We start from the raw sequence: 19,039 nt of genomic DNA, 5'->3' as shown, positions 1-19,039 counted from the left end.
GGGTTTATGAGGAGAGTAGCGTATCAGAAACCCTTGGCTAGCGAAGATGGGTTTGACTGTACTTGAAAAAAGCTATAATCCGTAGAATTTAGCTGGCAAATATCATACTTGGCAGTGAAAACAAAATTCAGGCTTTCTGGGTTCATGCACTTAGATTGGCTATTTTGATCTACATGTATATAAAGAGCATTTTAATTTGACTGATCTTTTTTACTTGCAGGCAGTCAGTGTTTAATGTAATAAGCAGCAAGTTCTTTTGTAATTGTAAATCCATTGGATGGTGTGCTGCTATAAAACATGACCTAAGGTCTTTGAAAAGATCGACGACATTTAAATTGTTAAAAAAGAATTCAAAAAAGTTCAGGCCAAATTTTAACTTGTTAAAAAAGAGAGAGATTGATTGAGAATCTTCTAAGTATATGACATGAAGATAGCTTTGTGTATATTAGGTTGATAGAAAGTAATGAAGAAAAAAATTAGTGTATGATACTTTGGTGACCGTCAAGGCAGATTCGTCTTGTATATTGCTAAAATGTATATTATATGGTATCTGTGATACAACACTGCTGATAACTTATATTTTTTGTCACTTTATTTTTTATACTAAAATTTGTTATTATCTTTTTATGTCATTGAAAATGGCATGTGAATTGAATTAAAAGATTTTAAAATAAAAAAAACAACTTTTTTTGAGTTTTCAAGTTGTTTCCCTTTAATTCTGCATGCAATTGCAGAGCTATTTACTATATTACAGACTGAGACAGATTAACCTCCATATATTACCCATCCAAGTTAAGCTCCAAATTTGATCAACCTCTTGTTCAGAGGTGTCATTCAGGACTAATATCAAGATGTTTGATGAGTGGAATTGATATTCCTAGGATCCCTTCAAATTGATGTACATGTAAATGTTCTATATAATATGCTAAGTAAATATCTAACCTTTTAAAGACAACATTTACATGTAAGACAACAGAATCAATAAAATGCACCAAAACAAATGTGCTAATTTTTTGGGAATAACTTATAATTATGCAGGTGAAAACAATGTGACAGATGAAGTGAAAAAATATAATTGAAGTTACTCACATACATCTTGAGACAGAGGGAAGCATTTGGGTAATATGGCTGAAAAATTGCTAGCTTGGTAGTTGGACATGGAGAGTCTTGGTGTCATTTTTCACTTCAATATACAAATGAAAATAAAGAAAAAGAGTCCACAGGCCACAATGCTCATCTGAGTCACTATGGCCCTGCTGCTTTTCATCAGATCCCCCTCCCCATATTCTTATAATTATGTAAAACTTTGATTGCCTATTGTGGCTCCACCCTACCCTTGAAGTTAAGATTTGAATAAACTTCTGCTACCTGAAGATGTGACTATTTATGGCTTTTCTGTTCTTGAGAAGTTTTTCCTATGTTCTGATTTTCGATTGTGGCCCTACCCTACCCTGGGGGTCATAATTTGAACAAACTTAAATCTACACTACTGAGGATGCTTCCATATAAATATGACAAATCATGTCTTTGCTGTTTTTGAGAAGATTTTTCTTAAGTATGTGTAATTTGATAGCTCACTGTGGCCCCACCCTATCCCTGGGGGTTTCAATTTGAACAAACTTGAATCTACACAACCCGAGGACTCCAATGTTTCCATATAAATAATACCCTTATGTAAAACTATGATGGCCCACCGTTGCCCCACTCTACCCTCAGAGGTAATGATTTGAACAAAATTGCTTTACACTACCTGAGGATGCTTCCATAAATATGACTAATCATGTATTTGCTGCTCTTCTTCAGATTTTTATGCCCTTTCATGAATATGACAGGGGCATATAGTGTTTGACATGTCCGTTTTCCGTCCATCCTTCTGTCTCTCTTTCTGTGGCACTTTGTGTTTAGCTCTGTTCAAAGCTCAGTTTCAAAGAAACTATCTAAGATATTTTTATCTAACTTCATATGCAGATAGATATTGATGAGAGCTATGCAACTGCCTCAACATTTTTAGACCTTGACCTTTCCTTTGACCTTGACCTCACTTTTCTTAAATTAGTGTTTAGCTCAGTTTTTAAGATACCATTCAAGGTAGTGTAATCAAACTACATATGTTGATACATACTAATGTAAGCTATTCAACTGCATCAACATTTTTGACCTTGACCTTTCCTTTGACCTAACTTTTCTTAAATTAGTGTTTAGCTCAGTTTTAAAGATACCCTTCAAGATAGTGTAATTAAACTTGATAAGTTGATTCATACTGATGTAAGCTATTCAACTGCATCAATATTTTTTTTTACATTGACCTTTCCTTTGACTTGACCTCACTTTTCTCAATTTGTGTTTAACTCAGTTTTAAAGAAACCATTCATAATATTTTTATCAAACTTCATATGCTAATACATACTGATGTAACCTTTTCAACTGCATCAACATTTTTTGACCTTGACCTTTTAAAGAAACTATTCAAGATATTCTCATCAAATTTCATACACTAATACAAATTTTCATGTTGCATTACTAATATACCCTCAGCGGGGCATTCATGTCCTATGGACATATTTCTAGTTCTTAAATAATTCCCATGTATAATTTGATCACCAATTGTCGCCCACCCTGTCCCTGGGATCATAATGTGAACAAATGTAAATCTACACTACCTGAGGATGCTTCCATGTAAATATGATTAACCTTGGCTTTGTTGTTCTTGAGAATATTTTTCATAAGTATTCTTATGCAAAACTTTAATGGCCAACTGTGGCCCCATCCTACCTCTGGGGTCATGATTTGTGCAAACTTGACTCTACACTAAGCTTTCACAAAAGTTCCTCTTTTTGGGCCAAGTGGTTTTTGAGAAAAAGATTTTATAAAAGATGCAATTAAATTTTCACTCTTTCTTAACTATCTCCCTTTGAAAAAAGCATAGCCTTTCATTTTAACAAATTTGAATCCCCTTTACCAAAGGATGCTCTGTGCCAAGTTTGGTTGAAACTGGTACAGTGGTCCTGAAGAAGAAGATGAAATTGTGAAAAGTTTACAACGATGATGATGACAACAATGACAATCAAATTTTGATCATGAGCCTTTGGCTTAGGTGAGCTTATTATATATATTATCTAAAAAAAGATCACCTCAAAGCAAACTTAAGCCAGTGTATTCCTAAGATGAGATTATGGACATATAATTTAATTTTGTTTGTATTCTAGCCTCTGATTGGTTAATATCCAAAAAGGAACACAAATTATTTCTGTATAACCTGGTTTGGTATGGGGACACACCCCCCTGACAACCAGCTGAATCGTCTGTATCCATGCAATCCTCTCATTTCCAGTCCTCGGGATTCATGGAAAATTCCAGATTTAATAAATGTACCTTTAACTTCAAACAGTAACTCGGATCTTACCACATGTAAACAAAAAACATGGCTGCTAGGACTATGTATCAGTTTTTACCTCCCCTTGCTTCCCATCACTTCCGTTACTAGGGTTGTATTATTGAGCGGCAAATTTGAACTAATAAAAAGCAACGAAATTTTACACCCAGAGTTGTTTAATGATTTTAGAATTAAATTATAAGGAATGACTCTAATTCTTGGCCAAATTATTCGAGGATAACCTGGTTTGGGTCAGTTTACGTTGTTTTATAATCCGCTTCGCGGATTATAAAGCGTAAACTGACCCAAACCAGGTTATCCTCGAATAATTTGGCCAAGAATTAGAGTCATTCCTAAAATAGCTCAAATTACTGACAAAAGGGGAAATCACCTCTGTGATTGAAAATGCACTCAAGTGATAAAAAATAAACCATATACATGTATTACGTTTTTATTTTTTTTATTATCATAAAAAAATCTTCATTATCAACAGTGAAAAACAATTGGATTGCAACACATGATTTTATAAGTATTTTATCATTTTAAACCTGATGCATACAGTGGCAGATTCAGAAATTTGAAATAGGGTGAAGCAAACAAAATTGATAAAAAAAAATTGAACTTTTAAAACTGAAATAAAAAAGGCAGATTTGTATATAACAGTTGGAAATCTATAGAAATGGGAAGGGCTGTTATTTTTTTCTGTAACTAGCCATATTATTCTTTCTTAAGTATTTACACAATCCCATACAAGGGAGGAGGTAAGCTGCCACTGACACTAGACACATTATGCATTTGCTCTGGAAATATAGTACAGTACTTCTTCTACAACATGGAACACAAAATAGCACTTGAACTGTCACATACATTTAGACATCATTTTCTATAGCATTCAAACTGAACTGAAGCTAATACGGTGATTTACAACCTCAATCAGACTAGGAAAACTCCACATCACAGAGAGAACTATCTCCTTCGATAAGTTAAGTTTTTATGAGTATTTGGACAAGTCTAACTCACTAGAGTCTGATCTGACCAGTGTCTTCTTTATCCACTTTTGTTCTGCTTGCCTTCGTAGAGCATTATTAAGTCCAGTGGCTCCCCACATCCACAACCACTCGGGAATCCAGTTAGCAAACCAAGCCTTATGTAAATCAGAAACACAGGTAATCAGAGATTACAGAGCTCATCTCAAAGAATGTTGTCTTTAAGTAAGGCAAAGTCACACACTAAACTAATAATCTAGGAGTGTGCATCCCTAGATGCAACATTTGTGCAAATTTGGTCTGAAAGGGCTTGCAGTTACTTGGGAAAAGACTTATCTGAAAACTTTAAACTAGTCACTCATCCAGAAAATGTAAGTCAAATCCAGCATCTGAAGCAAGTTTGAGATTGTTCGTCCCTTGATGCATCATCCATGCAAGTTTGGTTCAGATAGGCCTTATAGTTACTTGGAAATGAGATCTGCTCCAAAAACTTTAATCTGGTTACTCATCCGGAAAATGTAGGTCAGATCCAGCATCCGAAGCAAGTCCAGTAGTGTGAATCCTTAGATGTATCATCCATGCAAGTTTGGTCAATATAGGGTTTATAGTTACTTGGAAATGACATCTGCTCCAAAAACTTTAATCTGGTCACTCATCCGGAAAATGTAGGTCAGATCCAGCATCCGAAGCAAGTCCAGTAGTGTACATCCTTAGATGTATCATCCATGCAAGTTTGGTCAATATAGGGTTTATAGATACTTGGAAATGACATCTGCTCCAAAAACTTTAACCTGGTCACTCATCCGGAAAATATAGGTCAGATTCAGCATCCGAAGCAAGTCCAGTAGTGTGCATCCTTAGATGTATCATCCATGCAAGTTTGGTCAATATAGGGCTTTTAGTTACTTGGAAATGACATCTGCTCCAAAAACCTTAACCTGGTCACTCATCAGGAAAATATAGGTCAGATCCAGCATCCGAAGCAAGTCCAGTAGTGTGCATCCTTAGATGTATCATCCATGCAAGTTTGGTCAATATAGGGCATATAGTTACTTGGAAATGAGACCTGCTCCAAAAACTTTAACCCGCTCCAAAAACTTTAACCTGCTCCAAAAACATTAACCTGGTCATTCTTTAGCTGAAATTGCAGCATCTGAAACCTTGACTGGTACAATGAAACACACTAGAAGCATCCTCCATGCATCTCTGACTAATATAGGCCATAGAAGTACTTGAAAAGAAAACAGCTCCAAAAACCTTAACCTGGGACGCCGACGCCGAGGGTATTACATAAGCTCCCCCAACTTCGTTGAGGTGAGCTAAAAACAGGTTTCAGTTCAGACAGTGAGCTGGTCTTTATAAAGAAATAATTAAATAAAAAAAAGCCTATCAAACTCTATGAGGTATGCTTGGTTGAATGCTAGGTATTCTTTATAAAGTTGTTCATTTACCTGCACTGTGTGTGGCCAGTATCCAGAAGTACGACTTGTGTAGCCCAGGGTGGCCACAGCATTTTGGGCATATTGTTCAGCAGAGGGGATCAGTAGACTAGGTTTAGATAGGGTCTGACTAAAGCGGGTCATTCTGGTAGCAACATAAAAAGGCATTAGAGACTGAACAATTATTCCTTTCTTCCTGTATTCATAATTAAGTGCCCTGGCAAAGTAGTCTAGAAAACTCTGAAATACAATAAAAATTTACAAAGATAAAAATCACAGACTTAGTAACAATATGGTTGTAACCAGTCAAAATATTTGTGATACAATAGTCAATGTTACAATCATTTGATGGGTATTTATGTGGGATTATTACACGCACACCTCTGAGTGCTCCAGCTTTTATTATTCTGTACCTTTGTAGCAGCATAAACTGTCATCTGAGGAGTTATCTGTGAACAAGCGCCGGAGGACACCATGACTACAGCCCCCTTTCCTCTGCAGCGAGAAACAAATATACAATATACATTTATTTCTGATTTTAAGTAACCTTTACATCAATAAAAGAAATAATATTTCATTTTGTTGCATTACCTTTCAACCATTTGAGGCATTATCATATGTGTCATCTGAAAAATTAAGAGAATAATTATAAACTACATGTTCATGTAATACAAGGAGTTATGATATTGGAAACACTTCAAACTTGTTTTTTTTATATAAAGTAGACAAGATATCTCTCAACAGAAGAATCTTGTTTATACAGTAAACATGTGATTAGTATTGTCTTGTAGTTTCAGTTCAACAGACCATTGTTGCTGCTGCTACATTGACATTGATGAGCTGCCAAAGTCTCTCCTCTGGGACGTCTAAGAAATACTGAGGGTAGTCATACATCACTCCTACATTGTTCACTAATTTAAAATAAATAAATATATATTTTAAAAGAAACAAATGCACAAATATTTTGAATCAATCTGCTTATATCATTCAAGAGTACATTCACTACGAAGTTTATGAAGTAAAATGTGACATAATTTTACTTAAACAAGAAAAGTGTTGTGTGTACATGTGCACAAACCTAAAATACCAATTTCTTTGTCTTTAATCTTATCCCATATAATTGGATAAGCATCTTTTCCTATGTTAAAATCAACAGCAATCGTGCAAGTCTCAACCTTGAAATCATTTTCTGAAAAGGAAATCAGAGAAAATATAATAAAGAGTAGAGTTTAAATATTCAGTCTAGATAAGATGAAAGGAACTTTAAATAAAATGAAATTGATTTGTATCACATGCACATTAATACATTTAAATAAATGCATCACATCTTGAATGTTCCATTATTTGTCAGCATCCAATACCATGAATACAAGGCATTAACTATTTTAAGAAGTAGAATACACACACCAATTTCTTTAGCTGTCCTAAACAAGCGGTTCTCTCCCCTGCTGATCAGTACGACATTTACGCCACGTTTTGCAAGTTCCCTAGCATAAGCTTTTCCAATACCTTCACTGCTTCCAGTAACAACTTCAAGCAATAAATTATAAAAATTAGCCTTTTTTTTTTCATCTCCAGTATGATAAATTCTATGGTTATTTGATTGTCTATATTAATTATTCTCAGTCATTTCATAAATTAAGAAAAAAATCTTTTCTTATGATACATGTACAGTGGCTGCAACATTATTGTTGACAAACCAATCGTGTAGAATCGTTCGTGTAATGTGCTTGACCGTTCATGTAACGTGTGAGATTGTGCATGTATCAGAATCAATCATTTGCGGTTTTAATTGTGCGTGATCGTGCGTTAAGAAACGTGTAAATTTCGTTTTATAAGTTTTTATCGAAATATTATTTGTTATACAAGCATTTCGCTTCTCTGTTTTTTTTTTCAATCCAAATAAAATAAATAAAGCGCGATTTACATAATTGAAAGCAGAATGAACTAATTATTGCTTGGAAATAAGCAATATAGTAAGTCGCACAAAATATTGTGTTCTCGTGAGTTTTTGTGATAAACCGTAATTAGATGTTTAAGGATTTTTTTCTCTGATGTTAATTATGTTTACTGCTTATTATGGTCAAGATATTTTTAAAATCAATAGATCAAAAATAGATATTTTTACAAATAAATAAATAAACAATTCTCAATGCTTACATAAATATTTAGTCGGTGAATGTACATGTACATGATATGATTGTCAGGGTTTCGTTTATCAGTGTTTATCTCTGGAGCTTACTTTTAATTATTTTTATAATTTCTGCAAATAAATGATTTGTAAAATAATTGTTGATTTTAGAGATTTACAAATGAAAACATGGATATAACATATAATTTAGTTCATTTTCATGCCATTTTTTTTTTCAAACTTATGCCTTTCTGCATATTAAGAAATCCAATTCAATCAAAATGCACGGTCCACCTACATGTACATCTTCTGATTGAATGAAAAAAAAAATCAGTTTTCTTAAGTCTGAAAATTATGCAAATAATTATTTGTAATCTAAAATAATTAATAAGTCTTCCATGTATTTAGTTCTAGAAATATCCATTTCCATTTTTTTTTTCATTTTTCAAAGTCGATGAAATAATATCAATAATTATTTGAAATCTAAAATAAGTATTAAGCCTTATTTTGTTTTGAAAATATCCATTCCTAAAGAATTTGAACTAGTTTGCGTGAAGAATCGTGCATTTGCGTTATCAATCGTGTTAAATCGTGTAACTTGTAGAATCGTGTGCATGAAGGATCGTTCGTGTAACAGATTTTATCGTGCCTTAATCATGCGGAATCATTCGTGTAATGTTATCCTTCGTGTAAGTTGTCAACAATAACGTTGCAGCCACTGTAACACTTAACATTCCTCTCCTGAAAAAAAGTTCAATCAATATCATTACACCACTAAAACTCAAAAACAATTTTTTTCTACTCGATGCTGTGAAATGATGAAAATTAATGGACTAGTCTGCGCAGATCAACTTCACAGCATGGCAATGCTACCGAGTGGAAATACAAAATCTAATTCATTACACTGCATTCATGTAAGATTTGTTGGTGTTGCTTAGTTACTAGTCCGACATATCTGACGTTTTTCTGGCTTATTTTACGATTTGATATTTTATGTGCCAGGAAAACGTCAGAACTGGCGCCATTACGAAAACTGGGAATTCGCCCCCTCCAACCGGAGGCGGCATTCTCGGGTTGATTTTCGAAACTTGCGAACTGAATTAAATGTCAAACTCACAACTTATCAATAGTACAATACTTTTAGTACTTGCCAACATCGTTTTTATGGCTTATTTATAAAATATACAATCCGGTGAAAACATTTTATCTGACAGTCGACATTTCTTTTCATTTCGTGCATTTTAAAATCTTGCAATTCCTGTATCGAAATGTGGAATGATGTTTTCTTTTCATCGATGTTGGTGAGTACTAGAAGCATTGTGCTATTGATAAATTGTGAGTTCGGCATTTAATTTGGTTCGCAAGTATCGAAAATCAACTCAGGTTGCAGATAGTGAAATTTCCAGTTTTCATAATGGCACCAGTTCTGACGTTTTCCTGGCACATAAAATATCAAATCGTAAAATTAGCCAGGAAAACGTCAGATATTTCGAACTACTTAGTTACATGTACTTCTTTTAAAAAAAAAAATTTGCGAAAAACTGTATTGAAATAGCTTTATCAAGCTATTCTGAATACCTTAATAAAGCTTTATAGCTAATTCAAGCTATATAGCTAAATCAAGAGATTGTGCTGGACCTGTTTACCATGTTTACAAAACTTATTTAAGACGATTGCGTCACTTACCCTTCTCTAGGAATTGGAATTCGTCAGATTCTAATTTCAAAAACAATTAGCAAAAAGTGTTGAAAATTGTCTTTTTCTATATGGAAATGTGAAGTGAATAGACCTATATTATTACGAATAAGAAGAAGATTATTTTGAGTAGTGCGCACCTGCCCATTTGCCAAAGTTTCTTCGTAAGTCAACAAGGCTTGAGAGTTTGGTTAACACGTGATCATTCCCAGATTTCAGTATGCAATAAACGACTCTTAATGCTTGTCTCGATGCATACAATGCACCAAGCAACGCCAATGCATCTCTGTAGTAAGAACATAATTTTGCGATTTCTCTCAGCAAAAAGTCGAAACTATCAACTGCGGCCATTTGTTGTTTCCTGGCACTGGAGAGTTCCATAAAACTAAGTTTCGAATTGATAAAGATATAATTTTCCGGAATACACAGTCAAAATTAAAACATCTTTCAAACAAATTAGAGAATTATAAGAACTACTCTACATTATTATCAACTTTATATAGGATTGCTTCACATCCTATTGTGATATTGTAAATTTTGAATATACCTTGTGGCAGTTAATACAAAATTACTGCCGCCGGGAAAATTCAAAATTATGATAGGTGATAATAAACCTAAATTGTTAATAAAATCTAATGTTTTCTTTCACTTCAAAGTTATGACTAAAGCAAAACTGAAAAAAAGAATTCTAAAAGCTGTGACCTTGTCGAATTACCCATATGGAATAGGGTCAAGAGATATTCTTGTCACAACCAGTCTTTGTCTCAAGTATAATATTTATCGTTTTTCCCTTTCAAAGTTGTGGCTAAAACAATAATTTGATATTTATGTACTCTTTATACAGAGTAAGACGCAGCCCTGGTCTCAAGTTTCCTATCTATCCAGCATGAGTCTCCTAAGGTTTTTGATTTCAAAGTTAATGTATGTCTATCTGATAAGAGCTTCACCATGTTCACTCCTCTTATTCCCTTCAGAGAAGATATATGTACACCAGACAGAATTGCTAACACACCACCATGAAAATAAATTTTAACCTTTTCAAAAGTATCTGATATATAAATATGTCACTATGATTAAAAGTACGATGTTTTAATGGCTAAATTGGTAAATAAATACATTATTATAAATGAAGCGTAAATCATTTCATAGAAATGCAGGAAAATCGTGCTCATATACGTTTTAGGGGAATAAATTTTCATGTTCTTCTTAGAAATCGTGTTCTTTATGTTTGCATTCATTAAAAACTCAGAAAAAAAGTTAGTGGATACGCAGCGTACGTTTGACCTGTGAAAAGCGTGGGAGAGCAGTAGGTACACATGTACATGGTGTCCGTGATGTGTTCCTCTGAAGTTGTTTGTTTAAAACATTTCAAAAACTGTTGTTTCTATTGGCTGAAAAGTTCTTTGACTATTTTATGGAATGTAAAAATGTCTTCTGTGGGTAAACTTGATATTTAATAGACTCCACATGACTGTTGCAAAATTGTACAGTAAAATTGTGGTAACCGGAAGTGTGATGGACCGGATACGGATGCCAAAGAACTAAGTGACTCCTAGGTGACATGTTAGACATTTTGCTTGATATCATTTGACAGACATGGTCACCACTCACCATCGCTGTTGCAATCTCGCTGACCAACATCGGTAACCTCCAACCTTAAATCATCGCATAAAAGACCGGCTTGGGAAATTAGTTTGCTCGCAAGAGGGCTATATTTGAGGGTGCTGTGTTGAAATAAAGACATCGGCAAATTCGACTGCAGTAGACAAGACGGCAGTTTAGATTTATTCGTGTTGATGAGGCAGATGTCGTATTTGCAGAGGTGCATTAGCAATTTTGTCTAGACTAAGTGTACACTGAAATCTTACATAACGTTTAAGAATTAATCAGAATTGGTCAGGTACACAAGTTCAAAAGGTATACATTAATTCTACAAAGTTAAAAAAAAAGTTTCAGAGACAATTTCCGGGGAAAAAAATGTCTACGGACGGACAAACAGCTGAATGATAGACAAGACAGATGGTCAGAAAAGTTGATTCCAGTATCCCTCTTTCAAACTTCTTTCAAAAGCTCTTGTACATTAACTTTATCAATGACCAATCTGTATACTTTTTGAAATACATGCATGCACATGATGTATAAGATAATACCTTTGCAAATTGAATATATATATAGTTTAACTTTCAAATAAGACATTTAATTCAAGAGTTGGTTATTTCCTTCGTTCGTAAATATAAGGAGAATGCATTTGTTAGACCAACAAATTCTTTCTACATTATTTCTTAAGAGATTAGATGATCCATTCATTAATACTACCACAAAACAATAAAATTACAAAAGGAAGTCGAGTCTTATGCTGAATTATTACATAAAATCCATCATCTCACAGGAAAACGAATACTTTTAATTCCATACGAATGAAGATTATTATATATACATTATTATATATATACATGTATGTATTACATACCACAGTTGTACACAGTATTATGGAGAGCATGAATGCTGATTAAAAACATTGGAAAAAACTATAAAATAACCAAATTTACGAGGAACATTCATGCGTGATATCGATATTCTATATAGTATATCCAATTTACACACTGCAACTTTGTGTGTATATGTATACATTTGTAAAGAAGGAAAGATGCACAAAACACAATACATGTACATATATGCATATAATAAGATTTACTAAAAATCAAATCTAGGCGAAATCTGTATCGGCGAAAGTTAAATACTTCAGAAGTGTCTGGGGAAGATGTGGGATACGTGACACATCCCTTAACTTTGTCGGTGTAATGGAGTTTCTGATAGTAAATCTACACAGCCTCAGTAAACTCCATGGCTGTTGAAACTCATGTTCTAGAAACATATTCACTTGAGGATAGGCCTTACATATTTCCTGAATCTTAATGTCAAGCATGAATTCTGGATTCCTCCAACAGTCCACTTGCAACAAAAACATCATAGTATCAAGTTTATTGTGCTGCATAGCGAGATCTAATGGCGTTTTCCCTGAAATTATTTCATTAAAAAAAAATTAATTTCCATAGGAACCATTTTCAGGAGATGTTTGGAAAAATCAATTAGTGCGCCCCCTTTCTTTCCGGAAAAAAGTTGGTCAAACCTGCTCGATCCTTGTGATTAACATCTGCTCCTCGAGAGATCAGCAGACGACACGTTTTTACCCGGGTAGATCTGGTGTGTTCACAGGAGATATGGAATGCTGTTTTACCTTTATTATCCTCCTGAATACAGAAATAAAGAAAAGCAAGTTGTCCATGGCAATGATCTATTTTTCTAGCGAGGAACTTGGGGGGGGGGGGGTCCAGGATGGTGTATTCAATGTTGTGTTTGTCTGACTATAAAAATTAAAAAAAAACATAAAAAATTCCTGATATTTGTTTTTTGTTAAAACTTACATTGTACAGTTTATTCAATGTACTTTTTTTTTTTTTACAACAAACATCGGGGATTTTTTGATTTTCTTTTTATTTTATATATAAAACAATAAAAGACGTACTTGTTACCTAGAATGTTAAGTTCAACAGGTATTCGCATTGTAAATTTTAGTTTTAACCCTTAACACCCCACCCCAACTAGGGTTTTAGATCTTTTAAGAAAGCTTGTTAATTTTACGCAGGACAACAGATTTTGGTATAACGATACCCCTCTTATTTTAAGGGCTTTTGGTTGATATCTAGGTACAATCACTATAGGCAATATTAAAAGACATAAAAACCTTTACTTCAATAGGAAATTAGAAAGGTTACATTAATTTAAATTTCTCAAAATTCAAAAAAACTAAGGACACTAGGGTTGACAACTTTTGTTTATCCTTTTCTATAAGATTTTCTGAATTTTCCACTACATTTACACGTACTTAAAAACTTCCAAAGGATCAAAAGAGTCAGCTAAACTTTAACTTTTTTTTATTCACAATTCAGATCTAGACTATTTTAAATCATTTTAATTAAATCAATTTAAATATAAAATGATAAACTACAATGCTGAACATATAACGTTAGATAGAGATACCTGATATAATTTGAAACGTAATCTATGTACATGTTCACTGTACATAGGATAAGCTGTGAAGGAAGAAAGACTCTTTCATAAGATTCAATGTTTATTAGTGTTTTCAAATTCAAGGATGATACTAATTGACATAATTTAAAATATTTGATCTACAACAAAATTTAGTTTTTTTTAATAATAAAGCTTTAAATTACAAAACAAAATGCATTTCATCGTTAATCTACACGTGCACCGAATCAGCATTTTTCTGAGAATTTTTGAACACCATATTCTATTATTTTTTGCATTAAAGATAAAACTGTGCCCTATTTCTCCTATGCAGTTCATATCTTATATCCTTTAAATATTTTTTTTCTCTCTCTAATGACACAAAATTCATTTGATTTATTTTTTTTCTTGAGCAAGTTGTTAAAGAAGGAAGAATTATTGCACAATAAAGTCATGGTGTTATATTAAGTCACTGAAGGTCACATATTGCAGGAGTGTCCGTGGTAATAACAGTTTATTTGGTATATTCTTCAGCGCTTGGGGCTCAATTGCGTTTCTGATGTTAAATCTACACAGTCTTAACAAACTCCATGGTTGGTGAAACTCATGTTCTAGAAATAATGTAAGAGGTGGAAACATTTTGCACAACTCTTGGATCTTTTCCGATTCCATGAAGCCTGAACTCCTAAGACAATCAGTTTGTAACAGGAACATAACGGTACCAATCTTATTGTACTGTAGGGCTCTCTCCAACGACGTTTTCCCTGTTTGATTAATAATTAATTCAGTGTTATATAAATATACACAGACATGAAAACAAACACACGCTTTGACTAATATATGTAGATTGTAAAAAATTATTAAAGCAAAGTTTAACATTATACAAAGCAAAAAAAATTCACAAGACTTTATTCATATTGGTTTTTACAAACTCCGATCTTCAGCTACAATTATATCAACATAATATGTAGTGGCTCGCCACTCAATATAGGATCGTAAGTATTCTAGGAAAGACTTCTAAATGTGTATTAGCAAGAATAATTTTCTTTGCGCAATCCGTTTAGACAGATTTTTGGCCATTTTAGATTTTAGAACACCTAAGGTTGACCGTCCTTCAGATTCTGAAAAACTAAAAATGCTCACAAAAAGTCACTGAATTCACAAAATAATATATTTTTATACCCATGCAATTTTCGTCTAAGTTCATCATTAATGCTAATCACACTATATATGGAAAATTACAATATTCCAAATACTTGTATTTTTAAAGTAGTAAGAACAAAACATCAATAATGTATATTTTCTTGTTGGAAATTGACCATTATATTTTCAGGATAAAAAATAATAGATATCCAGGTATCTGAAAAAAAATTGCATGTTTTCGATTCTTATGTGGTATTTTAATTCGTCTTTCAACTTTAATTCTTTGGAATATACTATTTACTTGACCTTTTTAAAGGCCTCGATCTACCATAGATTATTTCCAAAAAAAAAAAAAAAATGAAAATTGCTGCACGAAAAAAATTACTTACTTTAAAGAATTTCTGCATAATAAAATAAAATGTGCTTTTTATAATAAATTGATTTGGACTGAGCGTTTGAGCAATTTTTACTACACTTAAAAAACAAAAAAATCCTATAGAACTTCTTGGAAGTCAATACAATTTTTTGTAAATGACTTAGTATAAATTCTATGATTCAGAATTTGACATCAATGATTTCATGCTTTAGGGTTTCACATCAATACTTCATGCTCCTGGATTTGACACCAATACTACATGCTTCTGGATTTGACATTAATACTACGTGCTTATGGGTTTGACATTGATACCAGGTGCTTATATGGGCTTGACATCGATACCACGTGCTCCTGAATTTGATCTCAATACTAGCTACAGGCTTCTGAATTCAATACTATATTCTCCAGGGTTTGATATCAATACTAGATACATGTTTCTGGGTCTGATATTAATACTTAATCCTTCTGGGTTTAATTTATCAACAATATAGCATTCTCTTGGATTTGATATGAATACTTCGTGCTTTTGAGTTATGCTCCCGAGTTTAACCACAAGCTTTTCAATTTGATATCAATTCTACATTCCCCTGGGTTTGATTTCAATACACTATATGCTCTCTAGTACAATATTAATACAACATGCTCCTTTTCCTAAATGTTGACTTACACTTTTGGTTTCCATGACTTACCAGCGTGATCCTTATGGTTAATGTCCGCGCCCCTGGAAATTAGCAGACGTCCCGCCTTCGTCATACGAGTGTGTTCACAACAGATGTTAAATGCGGTTTTACCCTTGTTGTCTTCCTATGATAATAAGTGACGACAAATTAAAAGTATTTAGTAAAAAAACCGTTAGCAAAATTGCCGATTTCGCATTATGCTACCGAGTTTCTATTTCAACCTACTAGAATTACTACCTCATCACCCGAAATTCGAGTTATTTTTACTTTGAAACTAAAACCCGTCAAAAACGGGAGGAGGACACATTCGATAAAAAAGTCAAAATAGCAATCAGACGTTTCCGAAAAGTTTAACGCCCCCTTACCGAATTTTTTCCGATAAGACCCCCCCCCCCCCTTACAAGAGGGGCTTTTCTCAAGTAAGCAATCTACTAGCTTGATATTGTCTTCATGATTTTTGATCACTACTCTTTTTGATGACAAAAACCACAAAGCGTTAAAATGGAAGATCATCTTGAATAAAATTTATGTGATCAGACGCGGAAATAACGCAGAGGCACAAATTAACAGGGATTATGCTTTAACTTTTTGCAGGTGACCAAAATTCCTGTTTTCAAACCAATATAATGTACGGGTTACAATTCCATTCAGATTGCTAAAAAGTATTCATAATATATTTTTGTAAACAGTGTACATTTGACATACATGGTTTATATCAGCGCCCGCGTCTAACAACAAGTTGATGACCTCTAGCTGTCCAGTACCTGCCGCCAACATCAAAGGCGTGGCTTTATAAAGGTTTTCCACGTTTGGGTCACTTCCAGCTTAAAGAGAGAACAAAGTCATATCAAGGTCATTCATGCTTTAATAATTTTTCTTTTTATATCCAATGAATATTTCCATTCTTCTGGACATTCTTTTATTCTTGAAAAATGCTAATAAATGGTTATGGTTAAGCTTTTACATGGATGGAAGACTCAGTGCAAATAATACAAATTCAGGATAAAAACTGTGATAACAGCTTTAAAATTTACTTTGTTCTAAAGTGTTGTTAATACGTTATGAAATTAATCTAAAATTACGTAAGAATACCTACCCTGCAGAAGTGCCTTAACAATCTCGGTGTTAACTGTCCTTCCCCCTGATAACAAACAGATCTCCAGTGCTGTCCCACCCTTGACATCTTTTAGACTGACGTCAGCTCCAGCGTCCAGTAAAGCCTGTACTATATTTATGCTTTTCTCTTGTACAGCGTACATTAAGGCGGTCTTCCCACTGGAAGTTTGCTGGTTAACGTCAGCACCTACCGATGCGAAACTTTCACTTCACTAACATTAAAATTAGATCTATTTTACGCTCACATTACAACTCTGAAAGATTATGATAAATCATAACTATACAGTATCTGATGTACTCACCATTTTCTATGCAGAGATTAACAACATCCGAACGATTAGCAAGAACAGCATAGTGAAGTGGTGTTCGATTGGTCGAATCTTTAACGTTAACGTCGGCGTTGTGTTTCAGTAGTAACCTAATAACCTGATTAAAGAGTTGTAAGGAATTGTGAAGCGTTAGATATGTTTCATATTCATTATCATTTAAATAAATGAAATAGACTCATAAATTATAATCAATAAAAAAAGATTAACACTTACCACGATATTAGAATGTAAGCAGGCAATATGTAGAGGGGTATATTCATTCAACTGCATAGCCACACTTTTCTGTACCCTACTTTTTTTCAGTAAACATTGTGATGCTATAAAAAAATAACAGAGTAAAATATTTTAACAACTGTTCTATGTAGAGTACCATGTTTATTTTTTTTATCTTAAAAAACAATAATAAAAAAAACCCTTTACTTATCAACAAATACTGTACATAACATAAGATATACATGCATCTGAGCTACTCACATCTGTGTACTATATTGACGTCAATGTCGCTCTGTCGTAGTATTTGTTCGACTCTCTGGCAGTCGTTATATCGTACAGCAGTAAAAATGGTGTGCTCATCCTCAGGTATCGTGACACAGGTGGTCTTCCATTTGATGGGGAGACTAGCCGTTCCGGGGTTCTCATCTATGGGATTGTCATCAGCTGGGTTAGGGAGATTTCCCCTCAGAAAGTCCGCTAGAGACATGTCCTGTCAGTTCATGTAAATATCATTGCACAAATTTAATACAATGGCACTAGTTTGAATATTTACTAGCATGTCATTCAGTTATAGAGCATATCATGCACATATCGAATAAATATAAAAATTCAGTTTCAATTAATATAATACCATAACCCATCAATTAATTCAATTACGTTAAATTCGACAAATATATAGAGTATACATACTTACCAGTATATTCACCGAACAACTGCGTTGAAATAACTTACAGGTTAGTCTGGACAATACAGAATACTTCGTCTCATTCCTTATAAGGAAATCCTTTAAGTATGTGTAATATATATATTTTTAAACCGTGACTGTTTTCAAGCTGATATAAAACCAACCCATGCATGCATCATAGAATGTAAAGTTTCACCGGTTTAAATGAATTTATCGGTGAAAAATAATATCAAATTGTAACTTGTTCTATGAAAAGTAAACGTATAAACATAATGTAAACATCCGACATAAACAAAGGGCGAGCAACTCAATTCGCAATTTCGAAATTCAGGAGAGGCGCGGATCCCAATAAACAAAGTACTGAAAAGCTCTTAGCATGCTTTCATCTGGGATTTATATTACTTAAGAGATGAATTTAATTTATGTGAATTCATGAGGACATGAACTACCGTAACGACGCTTCACGCCTGCATATTTAAATGATAAATATGCATGCGTGAAGCGTTGTAGTTCATGTACCTCATGAATTCTCAAAAATGATATTCATTACATATATCTTATATTTACATTATTTTTCTGATGACTTGCCACATATTTTTGTCATTCAATGATCATTTGTGAAAAAAAAGTTTGAAATATTTTTTGACTTCAATCACACCACAATGGAAATATTCTTACTCATGCCACGTATATACTTCGTGAGAACATACACTTTTTCTAATTTGCAAAGAATCTTAAGGAAAACATTTGGAAATGTTAATATGGGAATGGGAAAACTAATTGAAACAAAAGCAAAAGTTGGTAAAATTAGTGATTTCAAATTTTCTTAAAGTTACTTAGAGTT

General features: G+C 33.4%; 1 protein-coding gene across 1 annotated transcript; it reads right to left on the bottom strand.

The window, feature by feature from the left end:
- Positions 1-3,816: 3,816 nt before the first annotated feature.
- LOC133190706 (ankyrin-1-like) lies at positions 3,817-18,428 on the bottom strand. Its single transcript, XM_061326396.1, has 14 exons — positions 18,205-18,428; positions 17,772-18,000; positions 17,511-17,614; positions 17,271-17,394; positions 16,949-17,155; positions 16,558-16,676; positions 15,862-15,976; positions 7,206-7,328; positions 6,877-6,987; positions 6,606-6,709; positions 6,390-6,424; positions 6,212-6,293; positions 5,811-6,038; positions 3,817-4,517 (listed from the first exon to the last, which is right to left on the bottom strand). The coding sequence occupies exons 2-14, from the start codon at positions 17,995-17,997 to the stop codon at positions 4,365-4,367; spliced, it is 1,731 nt and encodes a 576-aa protein (XP_061182380.1). The 5' UTR covers positions 17,998-18,000; positions 18,205-18,428; the 3' UTR covers positions 3,817-4,364.
- Between the last annotated feature and the right edge of the window lie 611 nt (positions 18,429-19,039).

Source organism: Saccostrea echinata, unplaced genomic scaffold (assembly GCF_033153115.1).
Source record: "Saccostrea echinata isolate AGI-Se365-2 ecotype Australia unplaced genomic scaffold, CSIRO_AGI_Sech_v1 ptg000001l, whole genome shotgun sequence".
In the NCBI taxonomy this organism is placed as follows: Eukaryota; Metazoa; Mollusca; class Bivalvia; order Ostreida; family Ostreidae; genus Saccostrea; species Saccostrea echinata.
The sequence above is the reverse complement of the archived record's forward strand: the minus strand, read 5'-3'. Positions and strand labels throughout refer to the sequence as shown.